Source organism: Nomascus leucogenys, chromosome 4 (assembly GCF_006542625.1).
Source record: "Nomascus leucogenys isolate Asia chromosome 4, Asia_NLE_v1, whole genome shotgun sequence".
In the NCBI taxonomy this organism is placed as follows: domain Eukaryota; kingdom Metazoa; phylum Chordata; class Mammalia; order Primates; family Hylobatidae; genus Nomascus; species Nomascus leucogenys.
In genome coordinates, this window is record NC_044384.1 from 114,427,328 (window position 1) to 114,444,953 (window position 17,626).

Genomic DNA, 17,626 nt, shown 5'->3' on the forward strand with positions numbered 1-17,626 from the left:
AATACCTATGTGTAACAGACACCTTGCTAGGCACTTGTAATATGTTAAATCATATCTTTTAAGAATCCGTGAAGTAAGAGTATCACCTAATAATCATCCTTGAGGATTATCAATTTATCAATAGGGAGAAAAGAAAATGTACTCAAGATCTCTGCCAAAAAAGATAACACTGGTGTTGAGACAGGATTACTCTGAGATCTAGGCAAAAAATACATTTCAGGATGAATATATGAGTAAAAGAAGTCAGCACTATACCTGTATGCACACTTTCCATCAGCTGTTTTCGTTGTAATAGTAACATGAGCCACATGGCTTATGCTGGCCAAAGCCTAAGAAGAAAAGAAAATAGACTGAAAGAAAAACTCACTGCTGGGTCACCCACTGTCACCTCACCAAAGGGAAAGGTTATCTGAACTGCCTCTTCCATTTTGTATTAATATGTGGTAACGATGAGCACTTTGCTCACTTGCTTTGATGACATGTTGAAAAAGAAATGATCAAACAATCTGTAGCGTAATTACTAGAACAAGTGAAAAATACATATTAAAAAGTCCAAAACACACCAAAACATTAATGTGTTAACAAGCAATTGTGTTGAGGTGGTAGAACTATAGGCATGTTTAATAATATTCTCAATGAAGTGTCTTCTAGTAATTTTTAAAACTTGCCTTCAGAAACGGGTAAAGGAATCACTCCAAATAGATAGTGTTTTATATTGTTAATCAAAACTGCTTTATATAAGCAATTATTCATTTAGAAACGTAAATTTGAAATTATGCAATTAAGACAAAACAAATTTTAAAAACCCATGACTATTTTTCCCCTTTATAACCAAGATTCGCTTCTCAGACCTTTGGAATCTGTATCTTTTTTCACAAGAAGGATATTACAGTATGTAAACGTGTAACTCAGGAACTGTGCTATGATGGGGTCTGTGTGACAGCATCTCAGTAGACAGTAAATACAGCTGTGGCAAGTTCAGTTCATTGAAAGGCACATGGGTCAGGCTCAGAAATCACCAGGTCCTAGCTGGATTTCCCTGGTTTATATAATTGAGCTAATTTGCATCATTAAAAAATATAAGGCCGGGCGGGGTGGCTCATGCCTGTAATCCCAGCACTTTGGGAGGCCTAGGTGGGTGGATCACCCGAGGTCAGGAGTTCAAGAACAGCCTGGCCAACATGGTGAAACACTATCTCTACTAAAAATACAAAAATTAGCTAGCTGTGGTGGCATGTGCCTGTAATCAGAGCTACTTGGGAGGCTGAGGAAGGAGAATCACTTGAACCTTGGAGGCAGAGGTTGCAGTGAGTGAGACTGTGCCACTACACTCCAGCCTGGGCAACAGAGTGAGACTCCGTCTCAAAAAAAAAAAAAAAAAAGGTAAATGATTTTGAGACCTGTATAAGGAAAGACTTGAAAATGCAAAGTAGAACACAACATCACACCAGGAAGATAGAGTGACACTACACATGGCACAGCAGATGGTCCTGCTGCTTCAGAGGCCTCTTCCCCAGCAGTGGAGCCAAGTGGACAGGGGCACAGACTCTGGAGTCAAACTGCCTAGTTTCTAATCCCCACTTTGCCATTTTCTAACTGCGTCCGCTGGCCATGTTTCCCTCATGTAAAACTGGGTAACAGCAGAACCTCTATAGAGTTACTGTCAGGAGTCAAGAGTTAATACAAAGTATACAAAGTGCTGAGAACCATGGCTGGTACACAGAAATCCCTCAATAAATCTTCCCTGTATAATTATAGTGAAATAATAGCCACAAAGATAACCAACAGCTAGGCAAAGACTCCAGGAGGCCATGGGCTTGGAAAATGACCCAGGGAGCTGCAAAGCCAAAATGAAACTGCCTTCCTAGAGTTTGATCTAAGGTATCATTAAAATCAGGAGCCGTCTTAGTGTAAACCAAGTCTTGGAAATTGTCCCTTCTTGGAATAATCTAGCAGTCACTGTGAGCAAGATGATACATGAGACCACCCTAGTTTGGTGTAAATTGATCTAAATTACAGAGACTCAATCACAGCTGCTTTTTACTTTGTAAAAATTAAAGTAACACATGTTTATGATAAAAAAATTCAAACTACTGAAAGGCCAAAAATGAAAAGTAACAGCCTCTCTGACTACCCAACCCCATCTTCACTTTCATTCCCTTAAAATAACTACTGTAAAGTAGTTTATCTGGCCCCCCGGAACTTCCATAGAGGAACACAGTCCTGCCAAAACCTTGATTTTAGCCTAGCGAGGGCTAGTAAGACCCGTATCTTCTAATCTCCAGAACTGTAGAATAATTAATTTGTATTGTTTAATGCCACTAAGTTTCTAGAAATTTTTTGACAGCAACAGGGAACTAATACAGTTTTTAAAATATGTATTCTTTTACCAAGGAATGTTATTTCCATAAATTTATCCTAAGGAAATAATTAAATGAAACACAGTGTACCTATAAGAATACTCATCAGAACCTTAAACAAGGTCAGACGTGGTGGCTCATGCCTGTAACCCCAGCACTTTGCAAGGCCAAGGCGGGCAGATCACTCAAGGTCAGGAGTTCAAGACCAACCTGGCCAACGTGGCCAAACCCTGTCTCTACCAAAAACACAAAAATTAGCCGGGCATGGTGGTGCACGCCTGTAATCCCAGCTATTCAGGAGGCTGAGGCAGGAGAATAGCTTGAACCCAGAAGGCGGAGGTTGTAGTGAGCTGAGATCATGTCACTGCACTCCAGTCTGGATAACAGAGCAAGACGCTGTCTCAAAAAAAAAAAAAAAAAAACCAAAAAAACAGAATGTTAAACAGGAAAAAATGGCAAAGAGCATAAATTTTCAATAGGAAACCATTTAAACAAACTACAGTACATACATGTAGCCATTAAAACCTGGATAGGCCTATATTTACTGGGTAGAAAGATATCCATCAGGAAGTTAGTCACAAATATAAGATCCTATTTTATCCTTTTATATTTTAATCTGTTTTCTAAATCATATACTCCTATGATATGTCATATAATTTTACCCACAAATATTTTAGTATGTATCTTAAAAGGTAAGGACTCAAAAAAAAAACCCATGACAATATTTTTATACCAAGATAATTCATAATTTCTCCTTAATGCCATCAAATAGTCAACCTGTATTCAAACATTTGTCTCAAAAAAAAATTTTTTATAGTTTGCTCCATCGGGATTTAGGTTGGACCTGGTTCATATGCCCCTTAAATGTCTTTTAATCTACAGGTTCTTTACTCCTTTCTCTATTCTTTTTTCCCTGCTGTCTATCTGTTGAAGGGAACAAGTCTTTTTTCATGTAGTCTCCCAATCTCAGTATCATTTACCATGCTTCCTTGTCTCCTATATTTTTCACATATTGGTACTTAGATCTAAGTAATGATCAGATTCACATTTGATTTTTTGACAAGAAAACTTCATAGGTGGTATTGGGTACTTCCATCAAGAGACATATAATATCAGAGGTCTCTGCAGGTAAAATAGTTTATTTATGAACAATTCTCAGTCTTAGAAAGTTAAAGTTCATTAAGTTTGTTCAGATTTGCATACATTTAACAAGTAAAAGGTACCAAACCTTATTTATCTATGTTGAGAAATACATACTAACAAATGACAGACAATGTCATCACAGGAGGATATTTTATACATTTCTTGAATCTTTAGCTTACCTCACCTCGAAAGCCATAGGTAGAAATACTGGCTAAATCCTCAAAGGACTGCAGTTTACTAGTAGTGAACCTTTCACATACGATATCCAGATCTTCTTTCTGTTAGATACCAAAAAGATGAGTAAATAATTATGTTACTCATTTTTCCAAATCTCTGAATTCCCATTTTCTTGATTTAATCCAGGAAAAAAAATCCTCTGAGTTTTTTTTTTTTCTTTTCTTTTTTTTTTTTTTTTTTGAGACAGAGTCTTGCTCTGTCACCCAGGCTGAAGTGCAGTGGTGAGATCTCAGCTCACTGCAACCTCTGCCTCCTGGGTTCAAGCAATTCTCATGTCTCAGCCTCCCAAGTGGCTGGGATTACAGGTATGCGCCACCATGCTCAGTTAATTTTGTCTTGTATTTTTAGTAGAGATGGGGCTTCACTATGCTGGCCATGCTGGTCTCCAACTCCTGATCTCAAATGATCTGGCTGCCTTGACCTCCCAAAGCGCTGGGATTACAGGCGTGAGCTACCACACCTGGCCTTAATTTCTTATATTTTTAGTAGAGATGAGGTTTCACCATGTTGCCCAAGCTGGTCTCAAACACATGAGCTCAAGTGATTTACCCACCTCAGCCTCCCGAAGTGCTGGGACTACAGGTGTGAGCCACCATGCCCAGCCTGAGAAGAGCTTTAAAATTAGCAGTAACTTCCTTGTTTGGAATCCAGAATACCACACTGTTCTGGTGTTCCTCCTTTCTTGCTACGTGGCTCCTTCTCAGTCACTGCTGTTTCTGCCTCATGTCCTCACTTCTTGACATCAGAGTCACCCAAGACTCCTTCCTTGGACCTCTTCTCTATCTACACATACTGTCTTGATTATCTCATTCAGTCTCAGGGCTTTTTGTTGTTTGTTTAATTGACAAGCTTCTTTATTAAAAATCTCCAAGGCTGGGCGCAGTGGCTCGCACCTATAATCCCAGCACTTTGGGAGGCTGAGACAGGAGGACTGCTTGAGGTCAGGAGTTCAAGACCAGCCTTGGCAACAAAGCAAGGCCCTATTTCTACAAAAATAAAAATAGCCAGGCATGGTGGTGTGCACCTACAGTTACTACTTCAGCTGGCTGAGATGAGAGAATTGCTTGAGCCCAGGAGTTCAAAGTTACAGCGAGCTATGCTTACACAACTGCACTCCAGTGTGGGCGACAGAGTGAGACCTTGCCTCTAAAAAAGGGAAAAAAAAAATTCTAATTTTTCAATGAACTCAAACAAATTTACAAGAAAAAAACAGACAACCTCATCAAAAAGTGGGCGAAGGATACGAACAGACACTTCTCAAAAGAAGACATTTACGCAGCCAAAAAACACATGAAAAAATGCTCATCACTGGCCATCAGAGAAATGCAAATCAAAACCACAATGAGATACCATCTCACACCAGTTAGAATGGCGATCATTAAAAAGTCAGGAAACAACAGGTCCTGGAGAGGATGTGGAGAAATAGGAACACTTTTACACTGTTGGTGGGACTGTAAACTAGTTCAACCATTGTGGAAGTCAGTGTGGCGATTCCTCTGGGATCTAGAACTAGAAATACCATTTGACTCAGCCATCCCATTACTGGGTATATACCCAAAGGATTATAAATCATGCTGCTATAAAGACACATGCACACGTATGTTTATTGTGGCACTATTCACAATAGCAAAGACTTGGAACCAACCCAAATGTCCAACAATGATAGACTGGATTAAGAAAATGCGGCACATATACACCATGGAATACTATGCAGCCATAAAAAATGATGAGTTCATGTCCTTTGTAGGGACATGGATGACGCTGGAAACCATCATTCTCAGCAAACTATCGCAAGGACAAAAAACCAAACACCACATGTGCTCACTCATAGGTGGGAATTGAACAATGAGAACACATGGACACAGGAAGGGGAACATCACACACTGGGGCCTGTTGTGGGGTGGGGGGAGGGGGGAGGGATAGCACTAGGAGATATACCTAATGCTAAATGACGAGTTAATGGGTGCAGCACACCAACATGGCACATGTATACATATGTAACAAACCTGCACGTTGTGCACATGTACCCTAAAACTTAAAGTATAATAATAATAAAATTTAAAAAAATTGCAGTAAAATATATGTAACAGAAAATTTTCCATCTTAACCATTTTTAAATGTACAGTTCTGTGCCATTAACTATATTCACACTGCTGTGTTAACTATCATCATGATCCATCTCCAGAATTTCTTCATCTTCCCCAAACAGAAACTCTGTACCCAATAAACAATAATTTCCATTATCCTCGCTCCCCCCGGCCCTGGGCAACCACCACTCTACTGTCTATATGAATGTGGCTACTCTAGGAACCACATAAGAGGGATCATATAATATTTGTCCTTTAGTGACCAACTTATTTAACTTAACATGATGTCTTCAAAGTTCATATATGTTGCAACATGTGTCAACATTTTATTTCTATTTAAGGCTGAAATTATTCCATTTTGTTTATCCATTCATCCACTGATGGACACTCAGGTTGCTTTCACCTTTTGGCTACTGTAAATAATGCTGCCATGAATATGAGTGTACAAATATCTGCTTGCGTCCCTTCTTTTGGGAATAACTTAGAAGTGGAATTATTGGATTATATGATAATTACGTTTAATTTTTTGAGGAATCACCACAGCATTTTCCACAGCACCCTGCACTATTTTACATTCCCACTAGCAATACACAAGAATTCCAATCTCTACATCCTTGCAAACACTTGTTTTTGTTTTTGATAACAGCCATCCTAATAGGTGTGAAGTGGTATCTCATTGTGGTTTTCATTTATTTTCCTAATGACTAATAATGTTGAGCATCTTTTCAGGTGAGTCTCAAGGCTTTTTTTTTTTTTTTTTTTTATGGAGTTTCGCTCTTGTTGCCCAAGCTGGAGCGCAACGGTGTGATCTCAGCTCACTGCAACCTCTGCCTCCCGGGTTCAAGCGATTCTCCTGCCTCAGCCTCTCGAGTAGCTGGGATTACAGGCATGTGCCACCACGCCTGGCTAATTATATATTTTTAGTAGAGATGGGGTTTCTCCACGTTGGTCAGGCTGGTCTCGAACTCCCGACCTCAGGTGATCTGCCCGTCTCAGCCTCCCAAAGTGCTGGGATTACAGGCGTGAGCCACCGTGCCCATCCTTCTCGTGGCTTTTAATACCATTAAAATGCAGACAACTACCAAATATTCATCCTAAATCTCTACCCTGCACTCCAAACTCACATAAACATCCAACTAACAGGCATCTTAAATTGAACATGCCCCAAAATGAACTTCTGATCTCTCTGAAAATCTGCTTCTTTCATAGTCCTTCCCATCTTAGTAAATGGCAACTCCTTCCATTTAGCAGACCAAAACCTTGAAATCATTCCTGATTCCTCTTTCTCTCACACCCTATATCAGCAAATTCTGAGAACTTTGCCTCCATAATCAACCCAGAATCTCGCTGCTTCTTACATCTCTACTGCGACCAAGCAGTCTGCAGGACAGACTGCTTCTGCCCTGTCCTGCTATTTTCCACAAAGAAAGACAAAGGATTTAAAAAAAGAAACTCACCACACCATGTAACCTCTGCTTAAAAACCCTCTAAGAGTATCCCACCATATTCAGAAAAAAAGCTAAAGATTTTACCTTGGCCCACAAGGATTTACACGTTCTCACTCAGACCTCATCTCCTATTACTCTTTCCTCTTCAGCCTCTAGACAAACTGGCCTCCTTGATAGTCCTTTAGCGTCAGGTATGCTTCCATTTAGTAGTTTTTGCGTATATTGTTCTGTATGCCAAGAATACCTTTAAATAGCCTCACAACTTGCTCCTTGACTTCCACCAGTCTCTCAAATATCACATCCACATTGAAGCCTTCCTGAACTACTCAATTTAATTGCATCTTTTCCGGCTTGCACACTCCTATCTTCCTCCCTGCTTTAGTTTTCTCCACAGCACTTAATGCTATCTGATATAATATTTATTATACCCATTTTGTCTCCCACCACTATAATGTAAGCATCAGAAGAGAAAAGGTTTTAATCTATTTTATTCACTGCCACATCCCCTGAACAGTGCCCAGCAAATAATAGGTACTCAATAAATACTTATTGTTGGTGTTGAATTTTTCAGTGAAAAAATCCCATCTGCAAAAGCCTAGTTTCCAGAACAGAGAAAGGTCCTGACTCTTCATGAAGTGCACAAACATCCTGCTACTTTGAGGTTTTACTTACCCTGATCCCGGTGCCATTGTCTTGGATCTGAATCAACTTCAGGCCTCCCTCTTTAACAATCACTTGAATACTTGTGGATTTTGCATCTAAACTGGCAAATCAAACAGAAAATAATTTATCAGTCTGCAACTACTCTAATGTACATATTTTAATATGAGCCAAACAATGATAACAAACTCCAAATAAATACAACAGTGCCTCATTAATGTGTTTTTCCTTTGTCTTACAGGCTTATACACTGTATGAGTTTACATATTGTGTGAGAGAGAGGGAAGAGACGGGCAGAGCAACCATCATTTCTAATAGGACATTCAGCACTATTTCTGTTCCTCTAGGAAAGACAGCAAGTGAAGTTAAAAACAGTTTTCTTTTGGCAGATGTCTCTTCTCAACTACTTTTACTTTTACCTGAACTTTATTCAGCCTCAGGTTCCTAAGTGACTCTAATAAAATGTCACTAAAAAATAAAATTCTGAATATTTTCTCTACTATTCCCTTTTATATTTACGACGGAGGGGAAAAAAAAGTAATGCAGAAAGTTAATAAATCTTTAGGAAGTCAATAAATTTTCTGGCCAGGCGCAATGGCTCACAGCTGTAATCCCAGCACTTTGGGAGGCCAGGGCAGGTGGATCACCTGAGGTCAGGAGTTCGAGACCAGCCTGACCAACATGGAGAAACCCCATCTCTACTAAAAATACAAAATTAGCCAGGCATGGTGATACATGCCTGTAATCCCAGCTACTCAGGAGGCTGAGGCAGGAGAATCAATGAACCCAGGAGGCGGAGGTTGCGGTGAGCTGAGATCGCGGTGAGCTGAGATCACACCATTGCACTCCAACCTGGGCAATAAGGGCAAAACTCCGTCTCAAAAAACAAAAACAAAAACAAAAACAGAAGTCAATAAATTTTTTGTGCTTTCAAAGAGTAGCCTACAAGCATAGACCACCTGCTAGAGAAAACAAATTTTCTAGCAGGGGCTGCATGAGAAAGAGTTATCTATTCCCCACACAGACAATTCTTTATTCAGAAATAAGACAATAGGCTGGGCACGGGGGCTCACGCCTGTAATCCCAACACTTTGGGAGGCTGAGGTGGGCGGATCACCTGAGGTCAGGAGTTCCAGACCAGCCTGGCCAACATGGTGAAACCCCGTCTCTACTAAAAATAAAAAAATTAGCCGGGTGTGGTCATGCACGCCTGTACTCCCAGCTACTTGGGAGGCTGAGGCAGGAAGATCGCTTGAAACCAGGAGGCAGAGGTTGTCCTGAGCTAAGATCATGCCACTGCACTTCAGCCTGGGCAACAGAGTAAGACTTCATCTTAAAAAGAAAAGAAACAAGAAAATAAGTTACTTAAATATTACAGACATTTCTCATGAGCCCCTGTATTGAAGTTGTATTAGTCATCTGAACTTACGTATTAAAAAGAATGTAACTGGACACCATATAAAAATCTCCACTTGAGCCGGGCACGGTTGCTCACGCTTGTAATCCCAGCACTTTGGGAGGCTGAGGCGAGTGGACCACCTGAGGTCAGGAGATCGAGACCATCCTGGCTAACATGGTAAAACCCTGTCTCTATTAAAAATACAAAAAATTGCAGGGCGCGGTGGCTCACGCCTGTAATCCCAGCACTTTGGAAGGCTGAGGCAGGCGGTTCACCTGAGGTCAGGAGTTCGAGACCAACCTGACCAACATGGAGAAATCCCATCTCTACTAAAAATACAAAATTAGTCAGGCGTGATGGCACATGCCTGTAATCTCAGCTACTCGGGAGGCTGAGGTAGGAGAATCGCTTGAACCCGGGAGGTGGAGGTTGTGGTGAGCCGAGAGCATGCCATTGCACTCCAGCCTGGGCAATAAGAGCAAAATTTCGTCTCAAAATATATATAATAATCCAAAAAATTAGCCAGGTGTGGTGGCACACACCTATAGTCCTAGCTACTCAGGAGGCTGAGGCAGGAGAATCTCCCTTGAACCTGTGAGGCGGAGGTTGCAGTCAGCTGAGATCGTGCCACTGCACTCCAGCCTGGGTGACAAAGTGAGACTCCGTCACAAAAAAAAAATAAAAAAATAAAAAATCTCCACTTAAGGAATTACAAGCCACCAAGCCAGTACATTTAGTTTTGTTTTACAGTATTCTGGCACAGTATAATAATAGGCCCAGTTGTTCTGTCAATTCATTCTAACATAGTAGAAACAAAAGCCAGTCTGCCATTGCTTCTGTTACTACTATTACAAGTGAAAAGGAGAAAACATCCCCAGGTTCCTTACTCCTTCTTTCATCTACCTTCCAATTCTCTTCCTTTCCTTCAGTGGTCCTTTCTACCCACTGTTCTCTCAGTCCCATTGCCCTGAATAGTTTATACTTTCACAATAAATCCCTCTAGAAACCTAGCATTCCAAACTGAAGCATTCTTTTTTCTATTAATGTACGGACTTCACTAACAACTGATTTTAACAAAACAATCTGATATAACGTTTAGGTGTATTTTGGGCATGTCTTTTTGGAAGTTTATAGTCTACACTCACTTTTCCTTCCACATGTTTCAAATCTCTTCCCTCCACATTTTTTGTCAGTTATAAGCTTCAAAATCCACGGATGACCCATAAAATCTGCTATCTTCGAAATGCGCCCTCCGAAGTAAAGGACAGTTAAACACTAAGTGGGGTCACTAATTTAACAACAGGGTAATCACAAGTCAAGCCCAAAGTGCATCAGCCTGTCCTAAAACTACAAATGATTTGTTTTGAATGAAACTCAAAATGAATTGTGCCTTTGGATGTGTACAGATGATTTCTGGAATGAATGAAAAGCAAGCAAATAGTAACACAGTATCCTCTGAAAAAAGGTTTTTTTCCCCATCCTAAGCTTTTATACATCTTTTAACTTTGCATGTTCTGCACACATAATTTTAAGTGGCTTCCTTACTTAGTTAACGGTACCATTAAGACAACACTAGGTATATTCCTCCACTTACACCCCAAACAACCCTTAAAAGGTCTCGGGCAGAGCGGTAAAGAAACACACGGTTTGCGGAAAGGGAGAAAGCCTGACTGGCACGTCAGGGAACCCCGCGGCCTCCGCCGTTGTGGGCATGCGCTGTACATGCCTCTGCCCGGGCAAAGAGGCGTGTCCGCGCCATTGAGTGGAGCGGCCCGTTAAGTCGTGGCCCTTAAGTGAGCCCGGCTCGACTCCCTCCGTACCAGTTCTCAATCATCTCTTTGATAGCATTAGCTGGCCGCTGGATAACTTCCCCCGCCGCGATGCGGTTCACCACTGTCTCGTCCAGCCGCCGAATAACCCCTGCAACGAACGACATTTTCGCGCCAGAGGAGCCAAGGAAACGTCTAGATGCTCAACGGAAGTGCCTTCAGCCAATCACCTCAGTGCCTCTTGCTCACGTTCTTCCTTCAGCTGTAGCTTACGCCATCCAGCCCCACCCTTCAGCGGCAGCTATTGATTTGACAGCTTGAATGCCAGTCAAATTTCTCAACTCTGTGGGTTGCTGGGTCTCCTCGTCCCTCCCTTAAGCGGCTACTGCCCGCTACCTAGAAGGATATGCGCTTGCGCGTTAGAGAGATCACTGTCCGCTCTTCCTATTGGTTCGTTTTTAGGAGCTCGGGGAATACGAAATATCCAGCCAATAGGAGCAGAGATGCCGGAGCCGGGCTTGTGTGCCTCTGCTGAGGTGATCTGGCGCAGAGCGGAGGAGGTGCTTGGCGCTTCTCAGGCTCCACCTCTCCCCTTGCGGCCTTTCTAACGTTGGCCCTGCTCTTGTGGCCTCCCGCAGAATGTGGATGACGCCCAAAAGAAGCAAGATGGAAGTCGACGAGGCTCTAGTTTTCCGGCCGGAGTGGACCCAGCGTTATTTGGTGGTGGAGCCTCCGGAGGGCGATGGGGCCCTGTGCCTGGTCTGTCGTCGCCTCATCGTAGCTACCCGCGAACGCGACGTCAGGCGCCACTACGAGGCTGAGCACGAATACTACGAGCGGTATGTGGCGGACGGCGAGCGCGCGGCCCTGGTGGAGCGTCTGCGTCAGGGCGACTTGCCCGTGGCCTCCTTCACTCCTGAAGAGAGAGCTGCTCGTGCAGGCCTCGGGCTCTGCCGCCTCTTGGCCTTGAAGGGTCGCGGCTGGGGTGAGGGGGACTTTGTATACCAGTGCATGGAGGTATTGCTGAGAGAAGTACTGCCCGAGCATGTAAGCGTCCTGCAAGGCGTTGACTTATCTCCAGAGATCACAAGGCAGAGGATCCTGAGCATTGACAGGAATCTACGCAACCAGCTTTTTAGCCGAGCCAGGGACTTTAAAGCCTATTCTCTTGCTTTGGACGACCAGGCTTTTGTGGCCTATGAGAACTACCTCCTGGTCTTTATCCGCGGTGTAGGCCCTGAGTTGGAGGTGCAAGAAGATCTTCTGACCATAATCAACCTGACTCATCATTTCAGTGTTGGTGCGCTCATGTCGGCAATCCTAGAGGCCCTGCAGACAGCAGGGCTTAGCTTGCAGAGAATGGTTGGACTGACCACGACCCATACTTTGAGGATGATTGGTGAGAACTCAGGACTCGTCTCATACATGAGAGAAAAGGCCGTAAGCCCCAACTGTTGGAATGTCATTCATTATTCAGGATTTCTTCACTTGGAACTGTTGAGCTCCTATGATGTAGATGTTAATCAGATCATAAATACCATATCCGAATGGATAGTTTTGATTAAGACCAGAGGCGTTAGGCGACCTGAATTTCAGACTTTACTAACTGAATCTGAATCAGAGCATGGCGAAAGGGTTAATGGACGATGTCTGAACAATTGGCTTAGGAGAGGGAAAACTTTAAAACTAATATTCTCTCTAAGAAAAGAAGTGGAAGCGTTCTTGGTTTCAGTAGGGGCAACAACAGTTCACTTCTCAGACAAACAATGGCTGTGTGACTTTGGCTTCTTGGTGGACATTATGGAACACCTTCGAGAACTCAGTGAAGAATTACGAGTTAGTAAAGTCTTTGCTGCTGCTGCGTTTGACCATATTTGTACTTTCGAAGTTAAGCTGAATTTGTTTCAAAGACATATTGAGGAAAAAAATCTAACAGACTTTCCTGCCCTCAGAGAAGTTGTTGATGAGCTAAAACAGCAAAATAAGGAAGATCAAAAAATATTTGATCCTGATAGGTATCAAATGGTGATCTGTCGTCTCCAAAAAGAATTTGAGAGACATTTTAAGGACCTCAGGTTCATTAAAAAGGACTTAGAACTTTTTTCAAATCCATTTAACTTTAAACCTGAATATGCACCTATTTCAGTGAGGGTGGAGCTAACAAAACTTCAGGCAAACACTAATCTTTGGAATGAATACAGAATCAAAGACTTGGGGCAGTTTTATGCTGGATTGTCTGCTGAATCCTACCCAATTATCAAAGGGGTTGCCTGTAAGGTGGCATCCTTGTTTGATAGTAACCAAATCTGTGAAAAGGCTTTTTCATATTTGACTCGAAACCAACACACTTTGAGTCAGCCATTGACAGATGAGCATCTCCAAGCCCTATTTCGGGTTGCCACAACTGAAATGGAGCCCGGTTGGGATGATCTTGTGAGAGAAAGAAATGAATCTAATCCATAAGGCTTTGTAGTACAAGATTGAAAAACTCAACAAGAATTTAATTCTAAAAGCAAAAATTGGTTTGAGTTTTCAAGTTTACTAATTTGGATTGTGAGAAAGTACCAAGTACCAGCCGTCCAAACTGATCACAATTAAAATTCTGACAGTTGCCTTTTTTTTCATCTCAAATGGCAGCATGGGACTGAAACATGAGAATGCCACCTTTTTTAAAACTTAGTTTAGTGACAAAGTCATTGTCTTTTATGATATAGTTAATTTTAAAGAGATTTAGTATTAATGTGAGTTGAATTTGCAGTCTGTTTTTTAGGTGTTCTGAAGATACATGCCAAAAATTTCAGCTCTTATTTTAATGGAGTGTTAAAATTCTGATTCATATAGTCTTAAATTATCAACTCCTTAAATGTGCTTTTGAACCAATTTGCAGAAGCTCACATAGCAAGTTCATAAGTTTCCAAAAAGGAAGACCATACGTAACAGTGGAGGTGTTTTGTCTAACTATCAAAATGTTTGAGACTTTATTTTAAACATTTCTGAGTCCCAAGGTAATACTGACAGATTTCTTCCCTTTTCCCTCCCCATCACCCACCTCAGTGATACCACATTACTGATAGAGGAAGTCATTAGAATCATTTTTAAGTTTCTGATATAGGAGACTTCCTGTAATTTGGAGATAAGACTAATTATTGGGGGTTTTCCTTGGATTTTTTTTTGTTTTATAACTGGGGGCTATTTTATCAGCTTGCCTATTAAAGGACTATGGTAAGTATAGAATCTTAATGGTTGCCAGTTAGTAATTCTTTTTTTTTTACTGTAGACACAAGTTTGGCCCTATCAAAAAGGATGAGGAAAAAAGATTGCACTCCAGGATTAGGAGGTGTGAGATATTTTAGCTTTTTTGTCTTATCTGTGTGGGTGTTGCTGCTTTATTTTAAAAAATCCTGCCTAAAGTAAACACTTTGTTTTAAAATGATACAGTATCAGATTTTGTTAGATGCTAGAAATGGATTTATTCTAAAATTTGAAACTGTCGTACACATTCTATATTTAAGGTAGCACACAAGTAGAAATATTTAAAAGCAATCTTATTCACAGATTGCAGTAATTCTGTATTTCTATTAAGATAATCTGCTTTGTGCCAAAACAGTAATTTCCAAACTTCTGTTAACCATGAAAAGGCAATCTTAATGTTCACTATGTAAAACGAATTATAAACAGGACCCAACTTATATTCATAGATCCTCTTAAGTATACAATTTTAAAACTCTTGTTCCAAAGTCCTGTCTTAACTATTGAAACACCTTAATCTGTGGTTACTAATCCAGCAAATTCAAGGAACCAGGCTATAACTGAGAATTTAGATGGAATTGATGTCTGGGCAATTAAAATAAATGGCACAAGAGCCTAAAAACCAAAGTTGTGCCAGTGGCTTTCAACTAGGGGCAGTAACCTGTCCTTCCAGAGGATGCTGAGAAATGTGTAGGGGCACTTTTTTGGTTGTCATATTTACTAGGGGCTTCTGTTGGCATTTAAGCCTAAAGACATTCATCCCCTGCAGTGCATGGGACAGCCTGGCACAATGAAGAATTAGCCCTCCCAAAATGTAGATTATTTTATTTCAAGGGATAGGGCAGATTACCATTAGAAGCAAAATTAAAAGTGCAAGCTGGGCAAACTGACAGAATACTAGATAGGAGAGATTAATTTCAACCTTCTAAATTTGGCTGGTAAAGTGCAATAAAGGCATTGATAAGTTCTGTTAGCTCACAATAGCACTTGTAAATCAGGAATTAATAATTGAATCAGATTTAAGGGCTCTGTCCTGTTATACATATTTAAGGCAGAAAAAAAGTTATATGTCAATTAGGTACTTATCAAGAATGGTCAAGCTGAGATTTTGGTTAATAGAGTAAGCTTACATATCTAGAAAAACAACATAGTGGAAAACCGGAAAAAAAAAAAAAAAAGAAAAATCTACCGATAAATTTCCCAATAGCTTTGAATATTCACGGCAGAGCTTTATTACTTGAGAGAAAGATTGGAAGACCTGAAAGCCACTCTTGCTTTCTAACCCCAGTTCCTTAAATATTGAAATCTTGTACATTTTGTGAAATTCCAGTATGTTTTGCTTAAGGTGTTAATAAAATTAGTTTGCATCATGTAGTCATTGAGTGAGGGGGAGATATAAGCCAAGGATTTTAAATTGAGCCTTAGCTATAGAGAATTTGCTATAAGCTAGTCTTGTTTGTTAAAAAGAAAAAAAGTGTATTTTACTGTTTTCTGTATTAAGTAATTCTGTAACTGCATGGCAGTCTTTTTTTTTTTTTTTAAATAAATATAGTTGTTACTGGTCCTGTTGTAGCAGTGAATATAGTTAAAATAAGTACCTTAAAAAAAAAAAAAAACTCTTATGTCCTTACTGGTTACTGCCCTATAGCTCATTCCTACTAGTTTTCTTGACAAATTTGTATTCCCAGTGTCCCGTATTGCCACTCAAATTGCTCTACTACTATGCTAAGTCCTTGTTAATTGTCTTACCCTCCTTGAAACACTTGAATACTTGATTACTTTAGCTTTGAGGAGATACCATCTCCAGGTGTGCATTCTTAGTCTGCAGGCACCTCTTCCCTTCAATATCTGTTCTTCATATTTTTTTAAAAATTTGTTTTATACTGCCTTGTTCTGTGTCATCTCGCTAGCTGATCTCATTTCCTTCCATGGTTTCCTTACCATTTGTATGCAAATGACTGTCAGATTCATATCTCCTTTCGAGACCTTCCCTAATTGATATATCTAATTGCTGACAAATCCTCTTTGCTGTCTCAGGCACTACATGTCATTGATCTTGCCCCCCAATCCTGCTCTTCCTCTCATGTTTCCTCTTTCACTAAATGGCATTACCACTACCAACCATTCATTTGTCCTTTTTCCCAATTCTCCAATGCTACCATTTTAATTTAGGCCATCAACCTACCTAAATTATAGCAACAGCCTCCTTATTAGTCTCCCTGTTTTTTATTTTTATTCATTTATACACTACAACCAAATTGCTCCAAAAGACTTACTGATCATATCACTGCACTGCTTTCACCATTGTTCTTAGAGTACAATACAAATTTATCTTCATCTTTAAGGTCTCACTATGCCACTTCATCTAGGAAACTTCCTTCATTGATGCCCTCTAGATTAGGTGCCCTTAATATCCATTCCCTATACACCTGTTCTTTCCCAAACATACACTTGGCACACTTTATTGTTCCTGCTTATTGATCACTGCTAGACTGTAAGCTTTGTAAGGGCAGGGACCATATAAGCCTTGTTCACTGTTATATCTCTAGTGCTTAGCACAATGCCTGGCATTTCAATAAATGTTTGGACAAACGAATATTTGTGTAGTGTTTTACAATTTTTGAAGCTCTTTCACAGTCTTATTTGACCTTCACAGTCATTCTGCCTTAGACTGTCCATTGGGTAACTTTTATCCACATATTACTAATTGAAAAATGAAGATAAGTTCTTTGTAACTAGGGACCTCATTGTTGTATTCCCAGAATTTAGTGTAGTGCTTAGCATGTGACTCAAATATGTATTATGTGACTGTTAAACGAATTGCGGTTTTCCCTGGTAAACACAGTAAGTAGTAAACTCAGGATTCAAAACCAGATATACACACCAAATCCACTATGTAATACTAAGTTTGCATATCCATGTATAGAATCTTATTTTCTTTTTTTGCCCTTTGTGAACAGTAAGTGTCATATATTTTTTAATTTCCAAAGGAACCTACATATAGAGGGAAAAGATTAGACAGCTATTTAGTGAACTAAAACAATACTTAAGTGATTAAAATGTTACATTTAGTATTGGAAAAAGATAATGCTGCCTAAGAGTTAATAATCATTTTTCCTTTTGTAGGCATCAACACTAGGAGAAAATGGCATGCTATTTACTTGCTACTTTCCTTTACAGATGATTTTTGGCTCTTCTGGGATTTAAAAGTAAGTAAATTTAACAAAATGGAAGACTGACTCAGCCCTTCTGGTCACTATATATTCAGTTCACT

General features: G+C 40.3%; 2 protein-coding genes across 4 annotated transcripts in view; one reads left to right on the plus strand and one right to left on the minus strand.

Moving 5' to 3' along the window:
• MLH1 (mutL homolog 1) overlaps positions 1–11,468 on the minus strand; it is a 56,122-nt gene extending 44,654 nt beyond the window's left edge. For 2 of the 3 annotated variants that reach the window (XM_030812146.1, XM_003256846.4), the window contains exons 1-4: positions 11,155–11,468; positions 7,948–8,038; positions 3,683–3,781; positions 256–329 (exon numbers count right to left, since the gene is read on the minus strand). In XM_030812146.1, the coding sequence (XP_030668006.1) occupies positions 256–329; positions 3,683–3,781; positions 7,948–8,038; positions 11,155–11,270 (380 nt within the window). In that variant the 5' untranslated portion in view covers positions 11,271–11,468. The remainder of the gene's footprint in view (positions 1–255; positions 330–3,682; positions 3,782–7,947; positions 8,039–11,154) is intronic. The other variant, XM_030812147.1, reaches the window with a different exon arrangement.
• Positions 11,469–11,586: 118 nt separating this feature from the next.
• On the plus strand, positions 11,587–15,018 carry EPM2AIP1 (EPM2A interacting protein 1). Its single transcript, XM_012498527.2, has one exon. The coding sequence runs from the start codon at positions 11,743–11,745 to the stop codon at positions 13,564–13,566; it is 1,824 nt and encodes a 607-aa protein (XP_012353981.1). The 5' UTR covers positions 11,587–11,742; the 3' UTR covers positions 13,567–15,018.
• The last annotated feature ends 2,608 nt before the right edge of the window (positions 15,019–17,626 follow it).